The sequence below is a fragment of the Camelus bactrianus genome, chromosome 12 (genome assembly GCF_048773025.1).
Source record: "Camelus bactrianus isolate YW-2024 breed Bactrian camel chromosome 12, ASM4877302v1, whole genome shotgun sequence".
Lineage (NCBI taxonomy): Eukaryota > Metazoa > Chordata > Mammalia > Artiodactyla > Camelidae > Camelus > Camelus bactrianus.
Genome location: NC_133550.1, coordinates 57,942,176 through 57,959,279, shown reverse-complemented (window position 1 = coordinate 57,959,279; position 17,104 = coordinate 57,942,176). Strand labels below are relative to the sequence as shown.

General features: G+C 40.2%; 2 protein-coding genes across 2 annotated transcripts; one reads left to right on the top strand and one right to left on the bottom strand.

The window, feature by feature from the left end:
• The first annotated feature begins 1,103 nt into the window (after positions 1 to 1,103).
• LOC105066823 (protein HP-20 homolog) lies at positions 1,104 to 6,030 on the top strand. The gene is made up of 3 exons (XM_010952263.3): positions 1,104 to 1,132; positions 3,005 to 3,133; positions 4,951 to 6,030. The coding sequence occupies exons 1-3, from the start codon at positions 1,126 to 1,128 to the stop codon at positions 5,394 to 5,396; spliced, it is 582 nt and encodes a 193-aa protein (XP_010950565.1). The 5' UTR covers positions 1,104 to 1,125; the 3' UTR covers positions 5,397 to 6,030.
• Positions 6,031 to 9,173: 3,143 nt separating this feature from the next.
• On the bottom strand, positions 9,174 to 13,396 carry LOC105066819 (protein HP-25 homolog 2). Its single transcript, XM_010952249.3, has 3 exons — positions 13,238 to 13,396; positions 11,283 to 11,420; positions 9,174 to 10,109 (listed from the first exon to the last, which is right to left on the bottom strand). The coding sequence occupies exons 1-3, from the start codon at positions 13,278 to 13,280 to the stop codon at positions 9,658 to 9,660; spliced, it is 633 nt and encodes a 210-aa protein (XP_010950551.2). The 5' UTR covers positions 13,281 to 13,396; the 3' UTR covers positions 9,174 to 9,657.
• Between the last annotated feature and the right edge of the window lie 3,708 nt (positions 13,397 to 17,104).

The window sequence follows — 17,104 nt, the reverse complement described above, 5'->3', positions numbered from 1 at the left end:
TTCACTTTTGAATCATAGTTCACCTACTTTACATGTTCAATGCTGAGTCATCCCCTACCCCAACTCAGAATTAACTTCTAATTTCTTCTTCCTATAAGAATGTCTTCTTCCCAGACATTTGTATATTTGATGTAGATACTAAAGGAGATGTTTGATTCAAACGTTAGAAAATGGATGAGTTCATCAAAGTTCAGGGGCATAAGAACTCCAGGCAGAAAGAACAAAATAAGGGTAATGAGCAAGAGTATGGAGTGTTGCTTTATATAAAATATAACATGTAATGCAAATATTTTCCTTATAAGGTTGTTATAGGGATAAAAAGAGGTAAGTGACCTGCGTGTTAAAACAGTAACTAAGATTAATCAGCACGGCATGCTTTACATGTGCTTGACCATCCGATTATGTATCAATGAATTACTGTTGCTTTCCCATTGCACATTATTCTCATTGGAAATTGCCCTCCATTCTAGACTTTCTGCCCTGCATTTGGCTTCCTGTCCAGAAAATGGTTTGGCATGACTCCAAATCTGTGGTTAAATGTAAGGAATAAGTCTTCAAAAAGAAATCATGGGGAGGCTGTAAGTTCAGTGGTAGAGCCCGTGTTTAGCATGCATGAGGTCCTGGGTTCAATCCCCAGTACCTCCATTAAGAAATGAATAAGTGACTAAGCAAACCTAACTCCGTCCCCACCAAAGCAAACCAAAAAAGTGCAAATATATATATATATTTCAATTAAAAAAATTAAAAAAAAAAAAAAAGAAGTCAGAGCAAGAGGAGAAATGGACCCCTTATTTTGGCCTTATATGTGTTGACAGCTGCTCCCATGATAGACCTGCTGGAAAGGACACCTGAAAATGACAGGACTTGTAGTTGAGAACCCTACCCAGGCTGGGATCCAGATTCCCAAAGAGCAGGTGACCCGAATCACCTTGCCATTAAATATTAATTTTGTTGTTGTCCCAGATTGCACCAGGGGTAAATATTTGAAGAAGCAACTTTATACCATTTAGTGAAGGCCTTGATAGGGTGAACGGTGACAGGGGCCCAAGCCTCAGACACAGAGCAAGTCATTTCAGAAAGAAATCTGAGAGAAGCCCACCCCAGAGGAAAGACTTTGTCCCGAGAATGGCTGGTAGGAGATGGACGCAGGTTGTGGGAGGGGCTGATCTCCTCATTCAAGTACTTGCAGGAGAGTGGATGGAGGGTATCATTTTATTAATAGGGGTATGGATATCCGAGTGCCAAAGATGGGTTTTCTGACATTATTGCTCTGGGGGGAGAGGATAAACACAGAGAGGGAATGCCATCTAACTCATGATGCTTCTTGTGGGTTGCTGTGCTGCAAGCCTTGGCTGGAAAAGTCAAAGCCAAGGGCAGAGGGTTTGGAGAAACGACAGGGCAAGGAGGCTAGCTAATTAATTACCTAATTAGAATCACTTATGGGTAAGAACGCTGATTCTTAACTGAGAGTGCCTGGAGGTAGAATCTTGTCACCAGCTGTACCTAACTAGCAATCTGGTTAGGAATAAGAACCGCCTCTTTGAATCCCAAGCTACAAATCTGTCAAATGAAATAGGCACCTTACCTTGCAGGGGTATAATGAGTGGTTCTAGGCACTTTCTCAATAAGCTTCTTTGCCATAGACAACTGGACCACAAGTATTTCCTCTGCAAACGTGGTTGCTCCATAACTAATTGGCCAAAAGGCCATTTTGCTGTAAAAGATAAAATAATGAAAAATAAAAGAGGGTCATTAAAAAGGACCTAATGAAACACAAGAAACGAATAACAAAATTGAAAGAGGCTTTATTGCGACATACAAAATATTTGAATACATTAAAACTGCTGTGTAGATTCATGACAATACTGTGCAAATAACTGATTGTACTCTGTAAGTTGTACCTAAGCACTTGTCTTAAAAGTCTTTCATAATATTTTGCACTTTTTTTTTTTTTTGCTTGTTGATTTGTCTCTTCTTTTGGCATTACATTTTTTCTTTTTTTGCTAAAATTTTCTCCTTTGTTAAGAGAGGTATCAGTTTCCAAATACTAGGATGCATATTTATGACTGAGCTTTGTGTTGTGTTGTGAAAGCCTGTACACGGGTTGTTCTTGGCATAGTCACATGTCACATGGAACGTTGATGAACGTTCCAAAGTTCTATGGGAAATGTGGGTTCAGCTCTGCCTTCAGATCACCCAGGGGTTTGCAAGCTGATATGTCATCATTTTCTAGTATAGTATGCAGTCTGGCTTTACACTCTCTTATTCCACACTTCCAGGAAGTTTTATCACATTTTTTCCATCAAGTCGATGTACCTAGTTGTTATCATCCACTGTTTTAAGACTGCCATGCCTACGTGTCTCTGTATGGACCATTTTAAGGGCTAAGATTTATGTAATACAAAAATGGGATTACTGCATCAGTGGAGAAATGAAACCGAACTGTCAACCAGTTATTTCATCTTTTATGGCAAAATTGCCTTACGGCCAATTAGTTATCTGGCAAAATGTTTGCAGCAAAGATGTCCATGGCAAGGACACTTACGGCAAAAACACTGGTCATGTCATGAAAACTTGATCGTATGGTATTTCTAGCACAATATTTTTTCCATGATAAGCACTCAATATATAGTATGCTCTAGCAAAAAGGAACTGTTTAATGATTCAAGAAATGTTATTAAGTGCTTACTACGTGCTATCAGTTCAAAGATGGATGAAAACAGAGGTTGAAGGTCCAGGATTCAGAATCACATTTAATTGAGAAATTATTACTATATATTATATGATAATGAAGGGGGGTTAACAAATTCTATCTAAAGTTCAGAGAGTCACATGCTCAGTTTACTAGTAAGGGTCAGGGTGACATCTGAGTCCACGTGTCTAATTCTAGAGATGATACATTTTATGGACCCGGTTGCAACTCTACCTATCCTGTCCTCATATAAAAACAAAACAAAACAAAACAAAATGGAGGAAAAAACTTCTCTTTGTTTCTCTAATCAAGTTATCGGGATATTGGTCAACATCATCTTAGTGGCAACTGCTGTCTTTGAGAAAGGAGGATGTGCTGGACCTCCCGGGGCACCGGGATCTCCGGGACCTCCAGGCCTGAGAGGGCTTCCTGGTCCCATAGGTGAGACATGTATTTCTTCCCTCTTATTTTGTATTCTTGGCAGGGAAGCCATAATCCTCATAGGCTCAGGAGGCATTGAGGATGAAAAGAATGTGGAAAAAATAATCAGCTGTAGGTTTGGGTCCCAGGGCAGGGTGGCCAGAGCCCAAATCACAGGGGACAAGGGAGAATGGCCCAGTTCCAGTACCAGGGGACTGTGACCCACATGGGTTAGTCATGGTGGGAGCAGGGGCTAAGTAGAGTCAGCATCATGAATCAGACTGTCTGATAAACAGTAAGGAAAAAAGGGGGTTATAAATTTAGCAGGGCATCACACACCAGCAGAAGAACTGGATTTCATTGGGCAGTTAGAGCCCTAAACCTAGTTATTGTGAAAAGGATGGTGCCCAGAGAGCACCTGAACATGCAGCAGGAGTCTTCCTAGATTCCGTCCTGGGTGCCAGGACTCCCTTGCAGCTTAATGAGACTAGACAAGAGGAGATGCTCAGGAAAGCTCACAATCGTGAGTAGTCTCTTGTGGGGCCATTATCATTGGTCATTACCCACAAGGATTAGATTTGGTAATCTAAAGATTTTCTGGTCCCCAGACTTAGACACTCAGGCCCTTTTATTTATCATCCTTGGTAAGATTAGAGTCATTAACAAGAATCAGTCCCACCCAAATCAGGGTGAGATAATATATAGGATCACTGACATCCATATAGGATCAGAAATCACATTGTTCGCCCTGTACTGTTCCATTTCCCAAAAGTATCCCAGGAAGTACAGAATCCTACCAAACAACCGGGGCCAACAGAATTAATAATAGCTAATGTATGTTTTCTTAACAGTTGATTTCTTTAACTGACAAATAAAAATTGTATATATTTAAGGTGATGTTTTGGTACATGTATACCTTGTGAAATGATTACGTTTTGGTACATGTATACCTTGTGAAATGATTACCATAATCAACTAGTTAACGTATCTGTCACCTCAGATAGTTACCATTGTGTGCGTGGCGGGGGATGAGAACATTTAAGATCTACTCTCTTAGTAAATTCCAAGTATACAATACAGTGTTGTTGGCTATAGTCACCACGCTGTCCGTTAGATCTCCTAAAGTCGTTCACCCTGCATAACTGATGCTTTGTCCCATTTGGTCAACATCTCCCCATTCCCCTCCTCTGTATGTATTTGAGTAAGGAGAAAAGAAAGAAAGAGAGCAATGGCAGGATGAAGAGAGGAGCTAGAAGTAGAATAACGTGCATTCTCACTATCCGGTGTAGCAAGAATCAGGAATTTTCAATGGATCTGGTCAACTATAGTCACCATGCTGTCTGTTAGCTCTCCAGAGCATACTCATCCTGCATAAGTGAAACGTTGTATCCTTTGACCAACATCTCCCCCTTCCCCCTACCCTTAGTCTCTGGCAACCACCGTTCTACTCTCTGCTTCTCTGTGTTCAACTTTTTTAGATTCCGCATATAAGTGAGATCATGACATAAAGGTTCTTCTGTAAGGTTTAATGTTTTTGGCCACTATAGTAAGTACTTTAAATGCAGTCTCATTAAGACTTCACGATAGCCATATGAGAAGTCAATAATATTATTTTCAGATGAAGAAATACAGCCCCAAAAGTTGAATTGACTTTAGCAAGTTCACATAGCCAGCCAATTTCAGAGATGTGACTTGTAAGCATTTAATCGTACACCAAAGATCACTCTCTTAACCATGATGTTATAACAAAAAAAGTGGTGGTTTCACAGATCAACTGAGGTATCACCTTTCTATTGGATGCTCTGAACTTCTTACTGGCTTGTCTCCATTTTCCCAAGGGGCCCCAGGTTTCCCAGGACTTCCAGGACTTCGAGGACAGAATGTAAAATGCCCATGCGACAGAAAGTCAGCCTTCACTGTGAAGCTCAGTGGCAAGCTGCCTTCACCATCGAAGCCTGTCACCTTCACAGAGGTCCTGTACAACGCTCAGAGAGACTTAAACGAGGACACGGGGGTCTTCATATGCAGGGTGCCAGGAAATTACCTTTTCCTCTTTGATGTAGAGCTCCGTCACTGCAAGGTGACCATTTGGCTGATGAGGAACAAGAACCCTGTCTTAGAAAAGCATCAGGTCTCCACCAAAGAGTACAGGAATCTCTCAGGCATGCTGTCCCTTCCACTGAGCGTGGGTGAAACGGTGTGGCTAGAAGCTGCAGTGGAAACTGAGGAGCCCGAGCAAGCCACACTCACCATCTATTTCTCTGGTTTCCTAGCCTCCATATAACAAAGACAAACCCCTTATGACTCTGCTGTCTGAAGCAAGCAAGCAAGCAAACAAACAAATAAGTACACACCACATCTTGACCTCTTGGACTTTTCCTTAGCATTTTGGAATTTTGGTAAATAGATTCTACATTTATAGGAGGGAACAGGTAGATTTGATCACAGAGGAACTGGGCTTTAGAACTCTGTTCCAGAAGTCAAATCTGTTTCACTTAAAAATCACTCTTCTAATAATTACCCAGGCCACTCTGTCTGCTTGTCCCCAGACTCTACTGTTGGATGGAAACCCTTTTATCTAAGAGAAGCACACACATGGTCTCCCTTTACCCAAGCTACTTCTCCATCTAACTGACAGTTTCCACCATGAGCCCTTCCTCATCCCTCCAATTCTTTCCTCTTCTATCCTTCACTCTGCATATTCTGTCAAGTCCTTTTTACAGCAAAAAGGTTGAAGTGAAACACGTTGCCATTATTCCGCTTACGATAATGAAAGAATGACCCCTCCTTCCAAAGCTACAAAAACTTGGGGAAATATTGTATGATTTCAGGTAACACTAACTAATGAAACAGGTTAAAAGGGCTTGCTTAACTCAATAGAAATTTATTTCTCACTCATTAAAGTTCCAGTATTGATATTGTTGGCTGGAGGTTGAATTTCTCCTAAACAGTGATTCTGGGGTTCGGGTTCCTTTCCTCTCTTGCCTCTGCCGTCTTTGACATGTAACTTACAAGCTCTCCATTATTTCTGTATCAAGACAGCAAAAGGCGAAAGATCACAGAGAGTCGCATGTGAAATGTTTTTAATGGGCAAGGCCAAGAGATGGGTCACGGAATTTTTGCTTGCCTGCCATTGACAAAAATTCAGTTGTTAACCATCCATAACTCTACCTCCTTTGGAATTTTGGTGAATAGATTCTATACACTTAAAAATCACTCTTCTCAAAAATAGATTTAAAAAAAATTTCTTCTGTACAGCACAGGCAACTATATTCAGTATCTTGTAATAACCTTTAATGAAAAAATATGAAAATGAGTATATTATATATATATGCATGCCTGGGAGATTATGCTGTACATCAGAAGTTGACACATTGTAACTGACTATACTTCAGTTAAAAAAAAATCAATTAAAAGAATCACTCTTCTCATAGCTACCAAGATCATACTTTCTGCTTATCCCTAAACCCACATTACCGGCTGGAGGAATCCTTTATCATATTTACAAATTAAATGAGACAATTACATAGTCATTTAAAAGGACAATAAAAGCATTTGATAAAAACTGGAACTTACTAATAATTTTTAAATCTGTTAGGAAATAAAGAATAGAATTTTCTTAATCTGATAGTGACTACTGAAATCTTACATGTAGAACATTTCACCCTGGAAAAGTAAGCTTTCAGATAGTGGACCAGAATAATATGCCCACAATCACCAGTACTCAGTACTGTAACTGAGCCCCCTGGGCCCTGGGGGGCCTTCCCGGGGCAGACGCCCCCCCCATATCCTCTGCCATAGCTCCTCTCTGAAGTACCCAGATACTAGTAACCAAAAATGTCTTCGCTCATGCTGTAGCACCTGCTAGCCTGACTCTAAATTGCACATGTTTCTTTAGCGCCCTCCCTATCCCTCTTTGTTCCAGCATGCTTTGTTCCAGGCGCAGAAATATCTAGAGATATGACTTGTTAACTCCAGGTGCAGAAGACAAACACCAGACCAAGGCCCATTGGAGGCGGAGGTCATGGTCTGATAACCACAGAACCAGGTGGCCCCATCACCAGGTTTTCTTGATGTCAGTACAATCGTGTCAAGGAGGAAAGAATGCAGCCCCTGCATGTTCACAGATGTTTATCAGAAGCTCTGTTTCTTGCTACTACCCCACCCCTGATCTGGCTCACAGTCTTGAGACGCTAGCCTGCTGTGACCTACTTTGCCTGGCAAAGAAGTAAAGCTCTTCTTTTCTGCTTCACCCAAAACTCTTGTCTCCAGATTTCAATTTAGCGCCAGGGCACAGAGACCGGGATTCGGCAACAGTATCACACTGGAGATGTCAGCCGTGGGGTAAGCAGGGAAAAAAGTAAGGCACATAAAACTGGAAAGGAAGAATCAAACGTTTATGACATTCCCAGTATGGATCTGGAAATAGGTTAACGCAGGTACTGTGAACAGCTTCTTGAGACTTTTGGGGACAGACCATACCACAATAGATTAATGGTAGAATTTTCCGTAAAAGTAACAGATATTCCCACTGATATTCATCCTGGGGAGAAATTAACGTCGGGGTGGAGACAACGCAGGCCCTGCATTGGGGAATGGCTGCATCTTCTCTTCCCCTTGGGCCGCAGGATCACTGAGATTTAAGAGGCATTGAGGAGAGACTTGGAGCAATGCAGCTTTTACTGTTTTACATCAGTTCCCTTCTTACGTGCTTTGGAGCAACTTCCTTACAGTTTTGCCAAATATTCTCCCCAACTTCTTTTATCTGTAATACTTTGAAGTGGCAAGAGAATGGTTTCTAGCCCTTGGCAAACTTTCCATGTGTAATAGAAAAAGGTACAATCTGTCCTTCAAATATGGAATGGTGATGTATATAAGTAATAAGATTTCCCTCCTGATTATGTTTTACTCAAGCATTGAAGGCATGTGCAAGGCAAGCTCACCCTCTTATCAAGACGGCAGGGAGAGGCGACCTCCTAACAGGTTAGCCAGGTGAAAAAATATGGGGCTAATTCACCAAAAGTCAATTTTCCAAAAGCCAGTTCAGTAAACGAGCTACGTAATGATTGGCCATTGTGTGTGTTTTAGGATGATCTATGCGTTTGCCTATGATTGTCATAATTAATCAGTTATTTTGTATCTGTTATTTAAATCAAGAACTTTAAAGTGGTGCCGCTAACTCTAATACAGACAAATAACTACAAATGGTATAAATGTGAGTGCCAGAAAGTTGAGGGTGTAACTGGACTATTTTCTGGCAACAGGTCTATCAGTAGAGGGTAAGCTTGTGACTAGGGACAAACCTCCTCTGGATTTTGACCCCTCGGTTCACCAGAGCTTCATCCAAGTGGGACAAAAGGGGCTTTGGGCAGCCGCTCCAGGGAACAGGGCGGCAGACAGCTGCCCGCATCGCTAAAATCATGTGTGTCTGTATTTCTTGTGAGACAAATGATGTGTGTACTTTCTATTACATTGAAAGTAAATTTCCACAGCGCTGTGTGGCCTGGTCAACATTTCCATACTCTAGAACCCTGTCAGTGTTTAACCAAAAGATCGTTAGTTCTGAGTAATAGATGTTACAATGTTTTACTCTCTCTTTCCTCTCTCTCCCACCATTGTCAGCAAAAGGAAATTAGTAGTAGAGATGTGTTTCTTTCCCATTGATGGGAAATGTTATTTTTACCCTCACCCTTGGACACACACACACACACACAGTAGCAGTCAAAAATAGCAAGAGTCAGTTTTGCATTTTTCATGTCCTTTCATCCCTATATAGTGATAAAGATGGTGGAAAATTGAATGGGAACATGTATCTTGAAAGAGGTTTGGAAGGATAAAGTGTCTTCCTTATGCTGTTTACCATGAGGAGAGATTTCATATTCAGAAACAGCTAAAACTTTGGAAAAAACAAAATACATCCTCTCCAATCTTCGTTGAAATTTTTCAGAAATAACTCAAAAATACTGGCAAAATGATATGCCTCCCTCGAAGTGTTTCTGGATATTATAGAGTACCAAGTAAATTAAGACACGGCAGGTGAAACTATTTATCGAGGGTGAAGTGGTTGGAAAAGAGCATATATTTAATACATATAGTTTTATTTCCTTTTGCTCCTCTCCATGTCACACTGTAAATATCTGTTCATTGGGAGCTATGATCAAGACGTTTCCCCCCCCCCATCAGGTGAAAAATTTTCAGCCATAATCAAGAACAGGAATAATGGCTTTCCTGTTTCCCCCACCTCCAAGCAGTAGGCAGCTTCCGATCAGTAATTGTTTCCTGACATACCCCTTCCCCAAAGTTTCTAGGATATAGCAGAGTACATGAAATGTGATGGAGTTTCAATAAGAAATTGTTGACCAGTTAATGGATTATAAATCTTAATTGTTCTTTGGGTTGCATTCACATTGGTGAACAGGGCATTCTTAATGGTATTCATTCAATGGTCTCACTTAAAAATATCTAAGGGGAAAGGGAAGTATTCTGTAGAATTTAGGATCACTTGAGGGATTTAAGTGTGCCGTTATCCCTTAGCCAGTGTAATTTCAATAGAGCAAATACCCAAAGAACACGCTTTGAATCAATCCTTTCTCAGTCTCTGCTGTGTCTTGCTCGGATTCCAGCCAGACTCTGTCTCCCGCGGTCAGCTGCAAGATGACATTTCCGGAAACATGCCTATAATTATCCTCGGCCCTGGCTTCCTCCTCGAGGACTTGGGTGCCATTCTTCATGAGCCCTAACTTCAGGGCATGCTGGAACAGCTCGATGTCAAAGCCAAAGTGGTACACGCCAGGGACGCTGCAGGTGAACACGCCCGTGGTGAGGTTGAAGTGGTCCTGGTCGTTATGCAGGGCTTCCTTGAAGACAACGGGCTGGGAGGGGGCTGGGAGGGGATCACTCCGCTTCACTGCAAAGGCAGGTTTGGCGGGGGGTAGACACTCCTCAGTGTTTCCTGGAATCCCGGTTAGCCCTACTGGTCCTGGAAAGCCTGAAAACCTTTAACACCGAAGTAAACAGAAGGAGGTTGGAGGAGTTTTGAAGTTCATGCATTTCACAGCCCATACATTTCTTTCCACACTGCTCCTCCTCCCAATCTCACTCACCCTTCAAGGATCATCTTAAGCATCACTCTTCCCAGGAAGTCTTTCTCTCCTCTCTGCCATCACCGTAGCAGAATCCAGCATCTACTTTGATCATAGCATTTGCCACCCTGGATAGCAATCTCCCCCATCAAGTACCTATTTTGCTTCCTTAATTAGACTATGAGCCAATGACCTACTTAATTTTGTTTCTAACGCAAAACCATCACAGTGTCCAGTGTAGAGTTGGTAGAGTCAGAATATTCTTAGAAGCAGTGATTGGATAGTCACTTGAATTGCCCTTCCCGTTGATTTCATAGGTAGATCATGTTTTTTGTTATCACAAACACCAATTAAGGATGACTCTCGGGAAACACTGGCACAGGGAAATCTAGGAATTGGATCATTCCAGAGATAAAAGGGGATGTTAGAGCGATGTTTCCTGAGCTGGACTGTGCACTAGTGTCTGCAGGGGAGACTGTGAATAATACAGTACCTTGGCTAATAGTGCAGTGACCTTCTGAATCAGAATTTCAGGGGGGTGAATCCAGGAAACTGCATATTAAACAACGTCCACAGATAATTGTGATGCACAATCAGGCTAGGAATTCCTGATGCAGGATCGAATTGGGATAGTTTCCAGCAAGGTTGAGATGGCAGAGCTAGTTCTCAGAATTGAGGGGAAATCTCCTAACACCTGATTCTCAATGGTCGTCTCCAATACCATTTGGCCCTTGAATTTGCAGGAAACTCACCAGTACCCGTATTAATTATGGGTGAGCATACAGTAACTGCCACTTTAAAGAGTGCACCAATTTAAAAGCTATCTGAACCGTCATTTAGGTTTACATGGTGGCGTCTTCAGGACTCATCCCTGAAGTTTTTCTGGGGTAAAAACCTCGTCACCTGTTTTAAGATCCTAGGTGCTTAGCTGTGCTTGGAAGTGGAAGTCTGCGGTAATTTTCCTCCAGAAAATCATTGTCTCAGTCGTTACTGTGGGAAACACCTGGGTAATTTCCACTGGGTTTATGGATATTTCAGTCAGAGAGAAAGAAGTGACCAATGCAATGTGGAGAAAAATGTTTTCTCACCTCGAGGGCCAGGAGGCCCCATGGGGCCGGGGGGCCCTGGAGGTCCGGGATATCCTTGAGAATCACAGGGCCCTTGAATTTCTGGAGAGTTGACATCGGCCACGGCTGATACGACAGACCAAGCTAAAATCCCGACACCTAGAGCAGGGGGTCAATGGATAAAAGTTCACAGAAGTTGAAAGTTGGTGCTGCTTCTCTTGAAGGATTATGTTCCCAGCACTGTTTAGGGCAGCAAATTCTCCCAATCACAAGAGCTAAGTATGAGCTTAGTCATATCAGTGCTTTCCCCTTGCCCCCATCTTGCTCCTTGATGGGGTACAATCAGGGCCAAAGTTGATCTATAGGTCCCTTGTATTGGATGTTAATGCTGCTTATTGAAACTTGAACTTCTGAGGGCCTAGAGGTTTTCTCTAGGACACCCAAGCTTCGGTCTCTTTAAGTAAATGCTCCCAGTGGTATCATCCCTATGATGGTCGGGCACTTGTAGCGCTTACAATTAAGCACAGTGTTGCCTCAAAAACAAGCCAATTGGAAGTTTCATTTACTACTCACTGCTTATATCTGCACAGAAAACTTCTTTTCATTCTTAAAAACCAGTTCAGAGATCACTCATCTTGGGAAATACTCCATGACATGAGAAGACAGTCTATGAAGACGGGTGCCTCTCTTATGGGTAAACACTAGGGGAAATTATCCCAGAAGACTGCCATCCATCTCATCAACGATACATCGATGCAACAACTTGTTATGTGTAGTCGTTTAAGTGTTAACCTTTTAACTGGTAACATCTTTTTTATAAAAACTGTTTATGGAGATACTGTTTGCATACCATAAAACTCTCTCATTTTTTTCCATTTTCATATTCTTTTTCATTACAGATTACTAAAAGATACTGAATATAGTTCCCTGTGCTATACAGTAGAAACTTGTTGTTTATTTAATATATAGTAGTTAGTATCTGCGAATCTCGTACTCCCATTGTATCCCTTCCCACCCTCTTTTTTCTGATTTATTTTGTGATTGCACATAAGGTGCCTCAATTACTCCATAAAAAAAGTTCAGCGTGTCCTCCCCCATCTTTGCAGGTGTATAATTATGTCCAAACTCATCAGGTTGGATACATTAAATACGTAGTCTTTTGCATGTGAATCATACCTCACGAAAGTGGTTTTAAAAAAATTCGAGAGGGAGGACGGGACAGTGTAGCAGATCATAACTAGATATGTGAATGGAAAATGTCCAAATCTTTTTGCTTTTGTAGTATAAAGACTAGGAACTCAAACTGAATACTGTAGAAATTAGAATTTAATTCCGTATTGTAATTAGTTAACAGTGAAAGAAGTTAGATCATTTTCAGGAGACAAGAAGAAGACTACGGGGGAAAGCTGGAGGTAGAAGGGACTGAAAATGGGATCAAAACAGGAGAAAGTGACACAGGAAGAATGACAGCAGCTCTCCGATGGGTAGAGAGAGGAAGTGAGTGGCAGAATCCGAGATGCGTGCAAAGAAAAGCTCAGAGACCCTGCAAGCGCCGACCTGCTTGATTGTAAGGATCAGCGGATTAGCATTAGGTTATGTGTCAGAGGATGGACATAGAAAACACATTGACAGTCCATAGTCAAATACGTAAAAATTTTGCATCATCTGCCCTTCGGCTTTATTGAAGCCATAATTCCCCTGTACTCACTTACATACAGCAGACCTACTTACATCTGGATGACACAAGCTTTGGCTCACATAAAACTTCCACTTCCGCTCCTTTCTGTTTGCCGTATCAGACTGGAAAGGCTGAAATGAATCTATCATTTTGTCCAGTGTTATGGGAAAATCGTGTCTCGGAATTGTTATGATAATAAAAAGAACTGCAGGTGATCACAGGAGACTGAACTTTGGGTAGTTCTGTGTACCAGCAGAGGGGGTCCAGTTCCTTACCTGTCAGTACTGGTTACACTTACCGACAATTCCCATGGAGAGAGACCGTCCTCCTTCCCTAGGCATCCTGATGTAGAGGCGGAAATTGCTGTAATGAGTATGTCTTCAGCTGTTCTGTTCCTTTTCCACTTGTTTGCCTTTCAAAGGTACGGGGAAGATATTCTAATAAATCAGTTTTCTTTAATATTTAATTTTTTGGCTTATCTGAGGCCAATGACCTCAGCTGGTTTTCACCAGAGTAAAGTACAAGTTGATGTTCAAACAGAGGCTCTGTTTGTTATTTGTTCCTTTTTTTCTTTAACTATCTTTTTTTTTGAATAATTAAGAATTTTTTTTAAGGATTTAAACTTACCTCCACTACTGGTTCATTATCTTTACCTTTGATTTTATTGTTTTAGTATGCTTTTTCTAACATTTAGAGTATATATTTTCAACTTATCACAGTATAATTACAAATATTATACCTCATCATTTAATAGATAAAAACTTTAAAGCAGTATATTTTCATTTCCCCCCTTTCATTCTTTGCGGTATTTCTGTCATGTTTGTTTTCATACCTTCAAACTATCACAATACATAATTGTTTTTCTTGTTTGCAACAATTATTTTTTAAAGTCAGTAAATGAGCAACATATTTCACATGGTTCCACAAATTTACTATTTCTGGTGCTCTTTATTTCTTCAGGTAAATCTGAGTTTCCTTCTTCACCATGATTTTTCAAGAATATTTTCACTGGATGTACAAATCCAGGCTGATCATCATTTTCTTTCATCGCTGCAAAGGTATACTTCTATTGTCTTCTACATTTCACAATTTCCTTGGATAAATCACCAACCTTTATTATTTTTTCCTTTAAAAGTAATATGCTATTTTCTCTGACTGCCAGATTTTCTCTTCGAATGATTATGAAATTAAAAATGTGGTGAACATTAAAAGGAGAGTATCATAATGTTTTAACAGTCCAACAAAGGAGGATTTGCACAAGTCAGCTCAATCATCTTTTCTAAGGAAGCCATTCTATGAGCATTCTCACTAGTCAACATTGTTGAGGGTGGTTTGAAAGTACAGATAAGTGGGGGAGAAGTAGACTCTAGTTAATAGGAGGTGCAGGGGCCCTCTGTGGCTACAAGCATTGCACATTTGTGGACTAAAATGCTGTTTAGTTAGAGCTGTAAATAAAGGAAAGACTGAGATGCAAATGGAGAAGGATGGAGGAGACAGGCCATGCACAGCATCGTAAGCCAAGCAAAAGGATTGGTTTTCATCCTAAAGAAAATTGGAAATCATTAAAGGATTTTAAGCAGGGGATAGTATGACCATATTTACATTTTGCAAAGCTCCCATGGGTTGATAGGTAGAATGACTAAAATAGTATCACTTTAAAAAGATAAATGGGGCCAGAAATAAGCTAATTTCTCAGTTTTGTATACTTGAAAGCTATCCAACCCACAGATAGTCTTATTGACTTCACTATGGTTATTGAATCACTTGGGATTCTGAGCTTACTTGTTCAATTATTTATCCCTCCTCTGTAACATTTACTGAGGTCTAGTGTTTATTAATTATGTGTCTCACGTGTATACCTACATATAAGACCAAGTCTTACCCATTTTTAGGGATAAGTCTTGTTCATTTAACCCAACAAAAAAAGGACTGGCTCATTTCTTTAAGGAAAGAAGAGTGATGGAGAATTACATAGAGAAGTGAGGAAGATGACAGACCCTAGAGAAAGCATAGCCACAGAAGAAAATATATAGGTTTTGCATGAGTAGGGAGACTACCAGGACAGGAAAGATCCCTCAGCTGGCCTGGACTGACATGAACTGGCAGAGTTAGGAATGCATAAATACCTCTAAGACCGTTAAATGAATTAAAGTTATCATCAATCTTCTGAAAAAAAATCTCGAGACCAAGATGATTTCACTAACAAATTTCACCAAACATTTGAAGAAGAAATAAACACAATCTTAAAAATTCTCCTTCAGAAAATAAAAAAAGAAGACAATTCGTAACTCATTTTTTAAGACCAGCATTGTCCTGATACCAAAATCAGACAAAGATAATATTAAGAGAGAAAACTACGAAGTCATATCCTTCCTGAACATAGATGCAAATATCCTCAATACAATTTTAGCAAAAGAAATCCGACAATATATAAACAGAATAACACACCACAACCAAGTAGGGTTTACTGAGGAACACAAGGCTGTTGCAATCTGCAGACCTCAACAATATTAACAGTTTAAAGAAGAAAATCCTCAGGGTCATCTCAATAGATGCATAAAAACATTCAACAAAAATCAACTTCCATTCATGATAAAATTATCATCAAACCGAGAATAAAATTGAATTTCCTCAATCTGATAAAGATTATCAACAAAAAGTCCATAGCTAGCATCGTACTTAACCATCAAAGACCAAATTCTATTCTCCTAAGATCAAAAAAAAGTAAGGATGTCTACTCTCACTCTTATTCAGCATAGTCGTACCCAATGCAAAAAAGCAGTTAAAGGAAATAAAAGGCACACAGAATGGGGAAAAAATCTGTCCCTATTTGTAGATGACATGATTGTCTATGTTAAAATTTCAAGGACTCTACAAAAGAAACTTCTAGAGCTAACCAGTGAGTTAGGCAAGGTTGCAGGACACAAGGTCAGCACACGCACACACACACTCACACACACATCAGTCACATTTTTGTATACTAGAAGTGAACCACTGGAAATAGAAATGAAAAACACTGACACAACGTTGTAAAATGACTATTACTCAATAAAAAAAAATGTTCAAAAAAAAAAGAAATGAAATACACAATACCACATATTATGGCTGTGAAAAAATGAAATACTTATGCAAAAGTCTAATAAGACGTACGGGAAATGAATGCTAAAAACCAATCAATAAGCCCACTCCTGGGTATTCATCCTAGAGAAATGAAAATCTATGTTCTTGCAAAGATCTGTGCATAAAAGTTCCTAACAGTTTTATTTGTTATAGCCCCAAACTGGGAACAAACCAAATGGCCTTCAATGAGTGAATGAATGGGTAACAAACTCTGGTATGTCATATAATGAAATACTTGCGAGCAACAAAAAAGAAAAAAAATTATTGATACACACAGCAGCTTCAATGTGTTAAAACACAAAATTCCATCAAGTAGATCTGAAGATCTAATTGGCTTTAGTAGGTGATTCCTGAATCACGTGGCATCCCATCTAGCAACTAGAAGATGCTCCAAGAAATGGTACAAAATGGAAGGCTCTTGTAGAAAGGAGGGTGGGGCAAAGAAGCCATTAGCAGAAGAATGGAGAGGGTTATTTGGAGCCAGGACGTCTTCTGGGGGGAAGGAAATGGTGAAGATCTCATCAAGCAAACTGCCTCTTCTTCCTTTGGAAGATGGAGGTGGCACCACGGGACAGACTACCTCATTGGTGCTGACCAGCAAATCCCCAAATGGTTGATTAAGATTACATTTCTGGGGAAGGTCAAAAGTGCAGCTAGGTTAGGTACTAAATCTAGGTTTGGTGTCATGGGCTTTAGCACAAGTGATACCATTTGGGGCCTGTGGGTTTTCTCTTTATTAGGTGGATTTTGAATTCATTGTTTTTCATGAAAAGGTCAATCACAAAGCCACTCAAATATCCATCAGCAGAAGAGTAAATAAGTAAATGGTGGTGTATTCATACAATGAAACACTATACATTTCTATACAATGAAATACTACACTACTGCTACCACAGTGTGGATAGAGTTCACAGACATTATGATGTGTGGAAAAACACTAGACACAAAAGATTTTGTATTGAATGATGTCACTCATATAAGGTCCAAGAATAGGCCAAGATAGTTGATGATGCTAAAAGTCAGAATAATGGATTCAGCGCTGCAG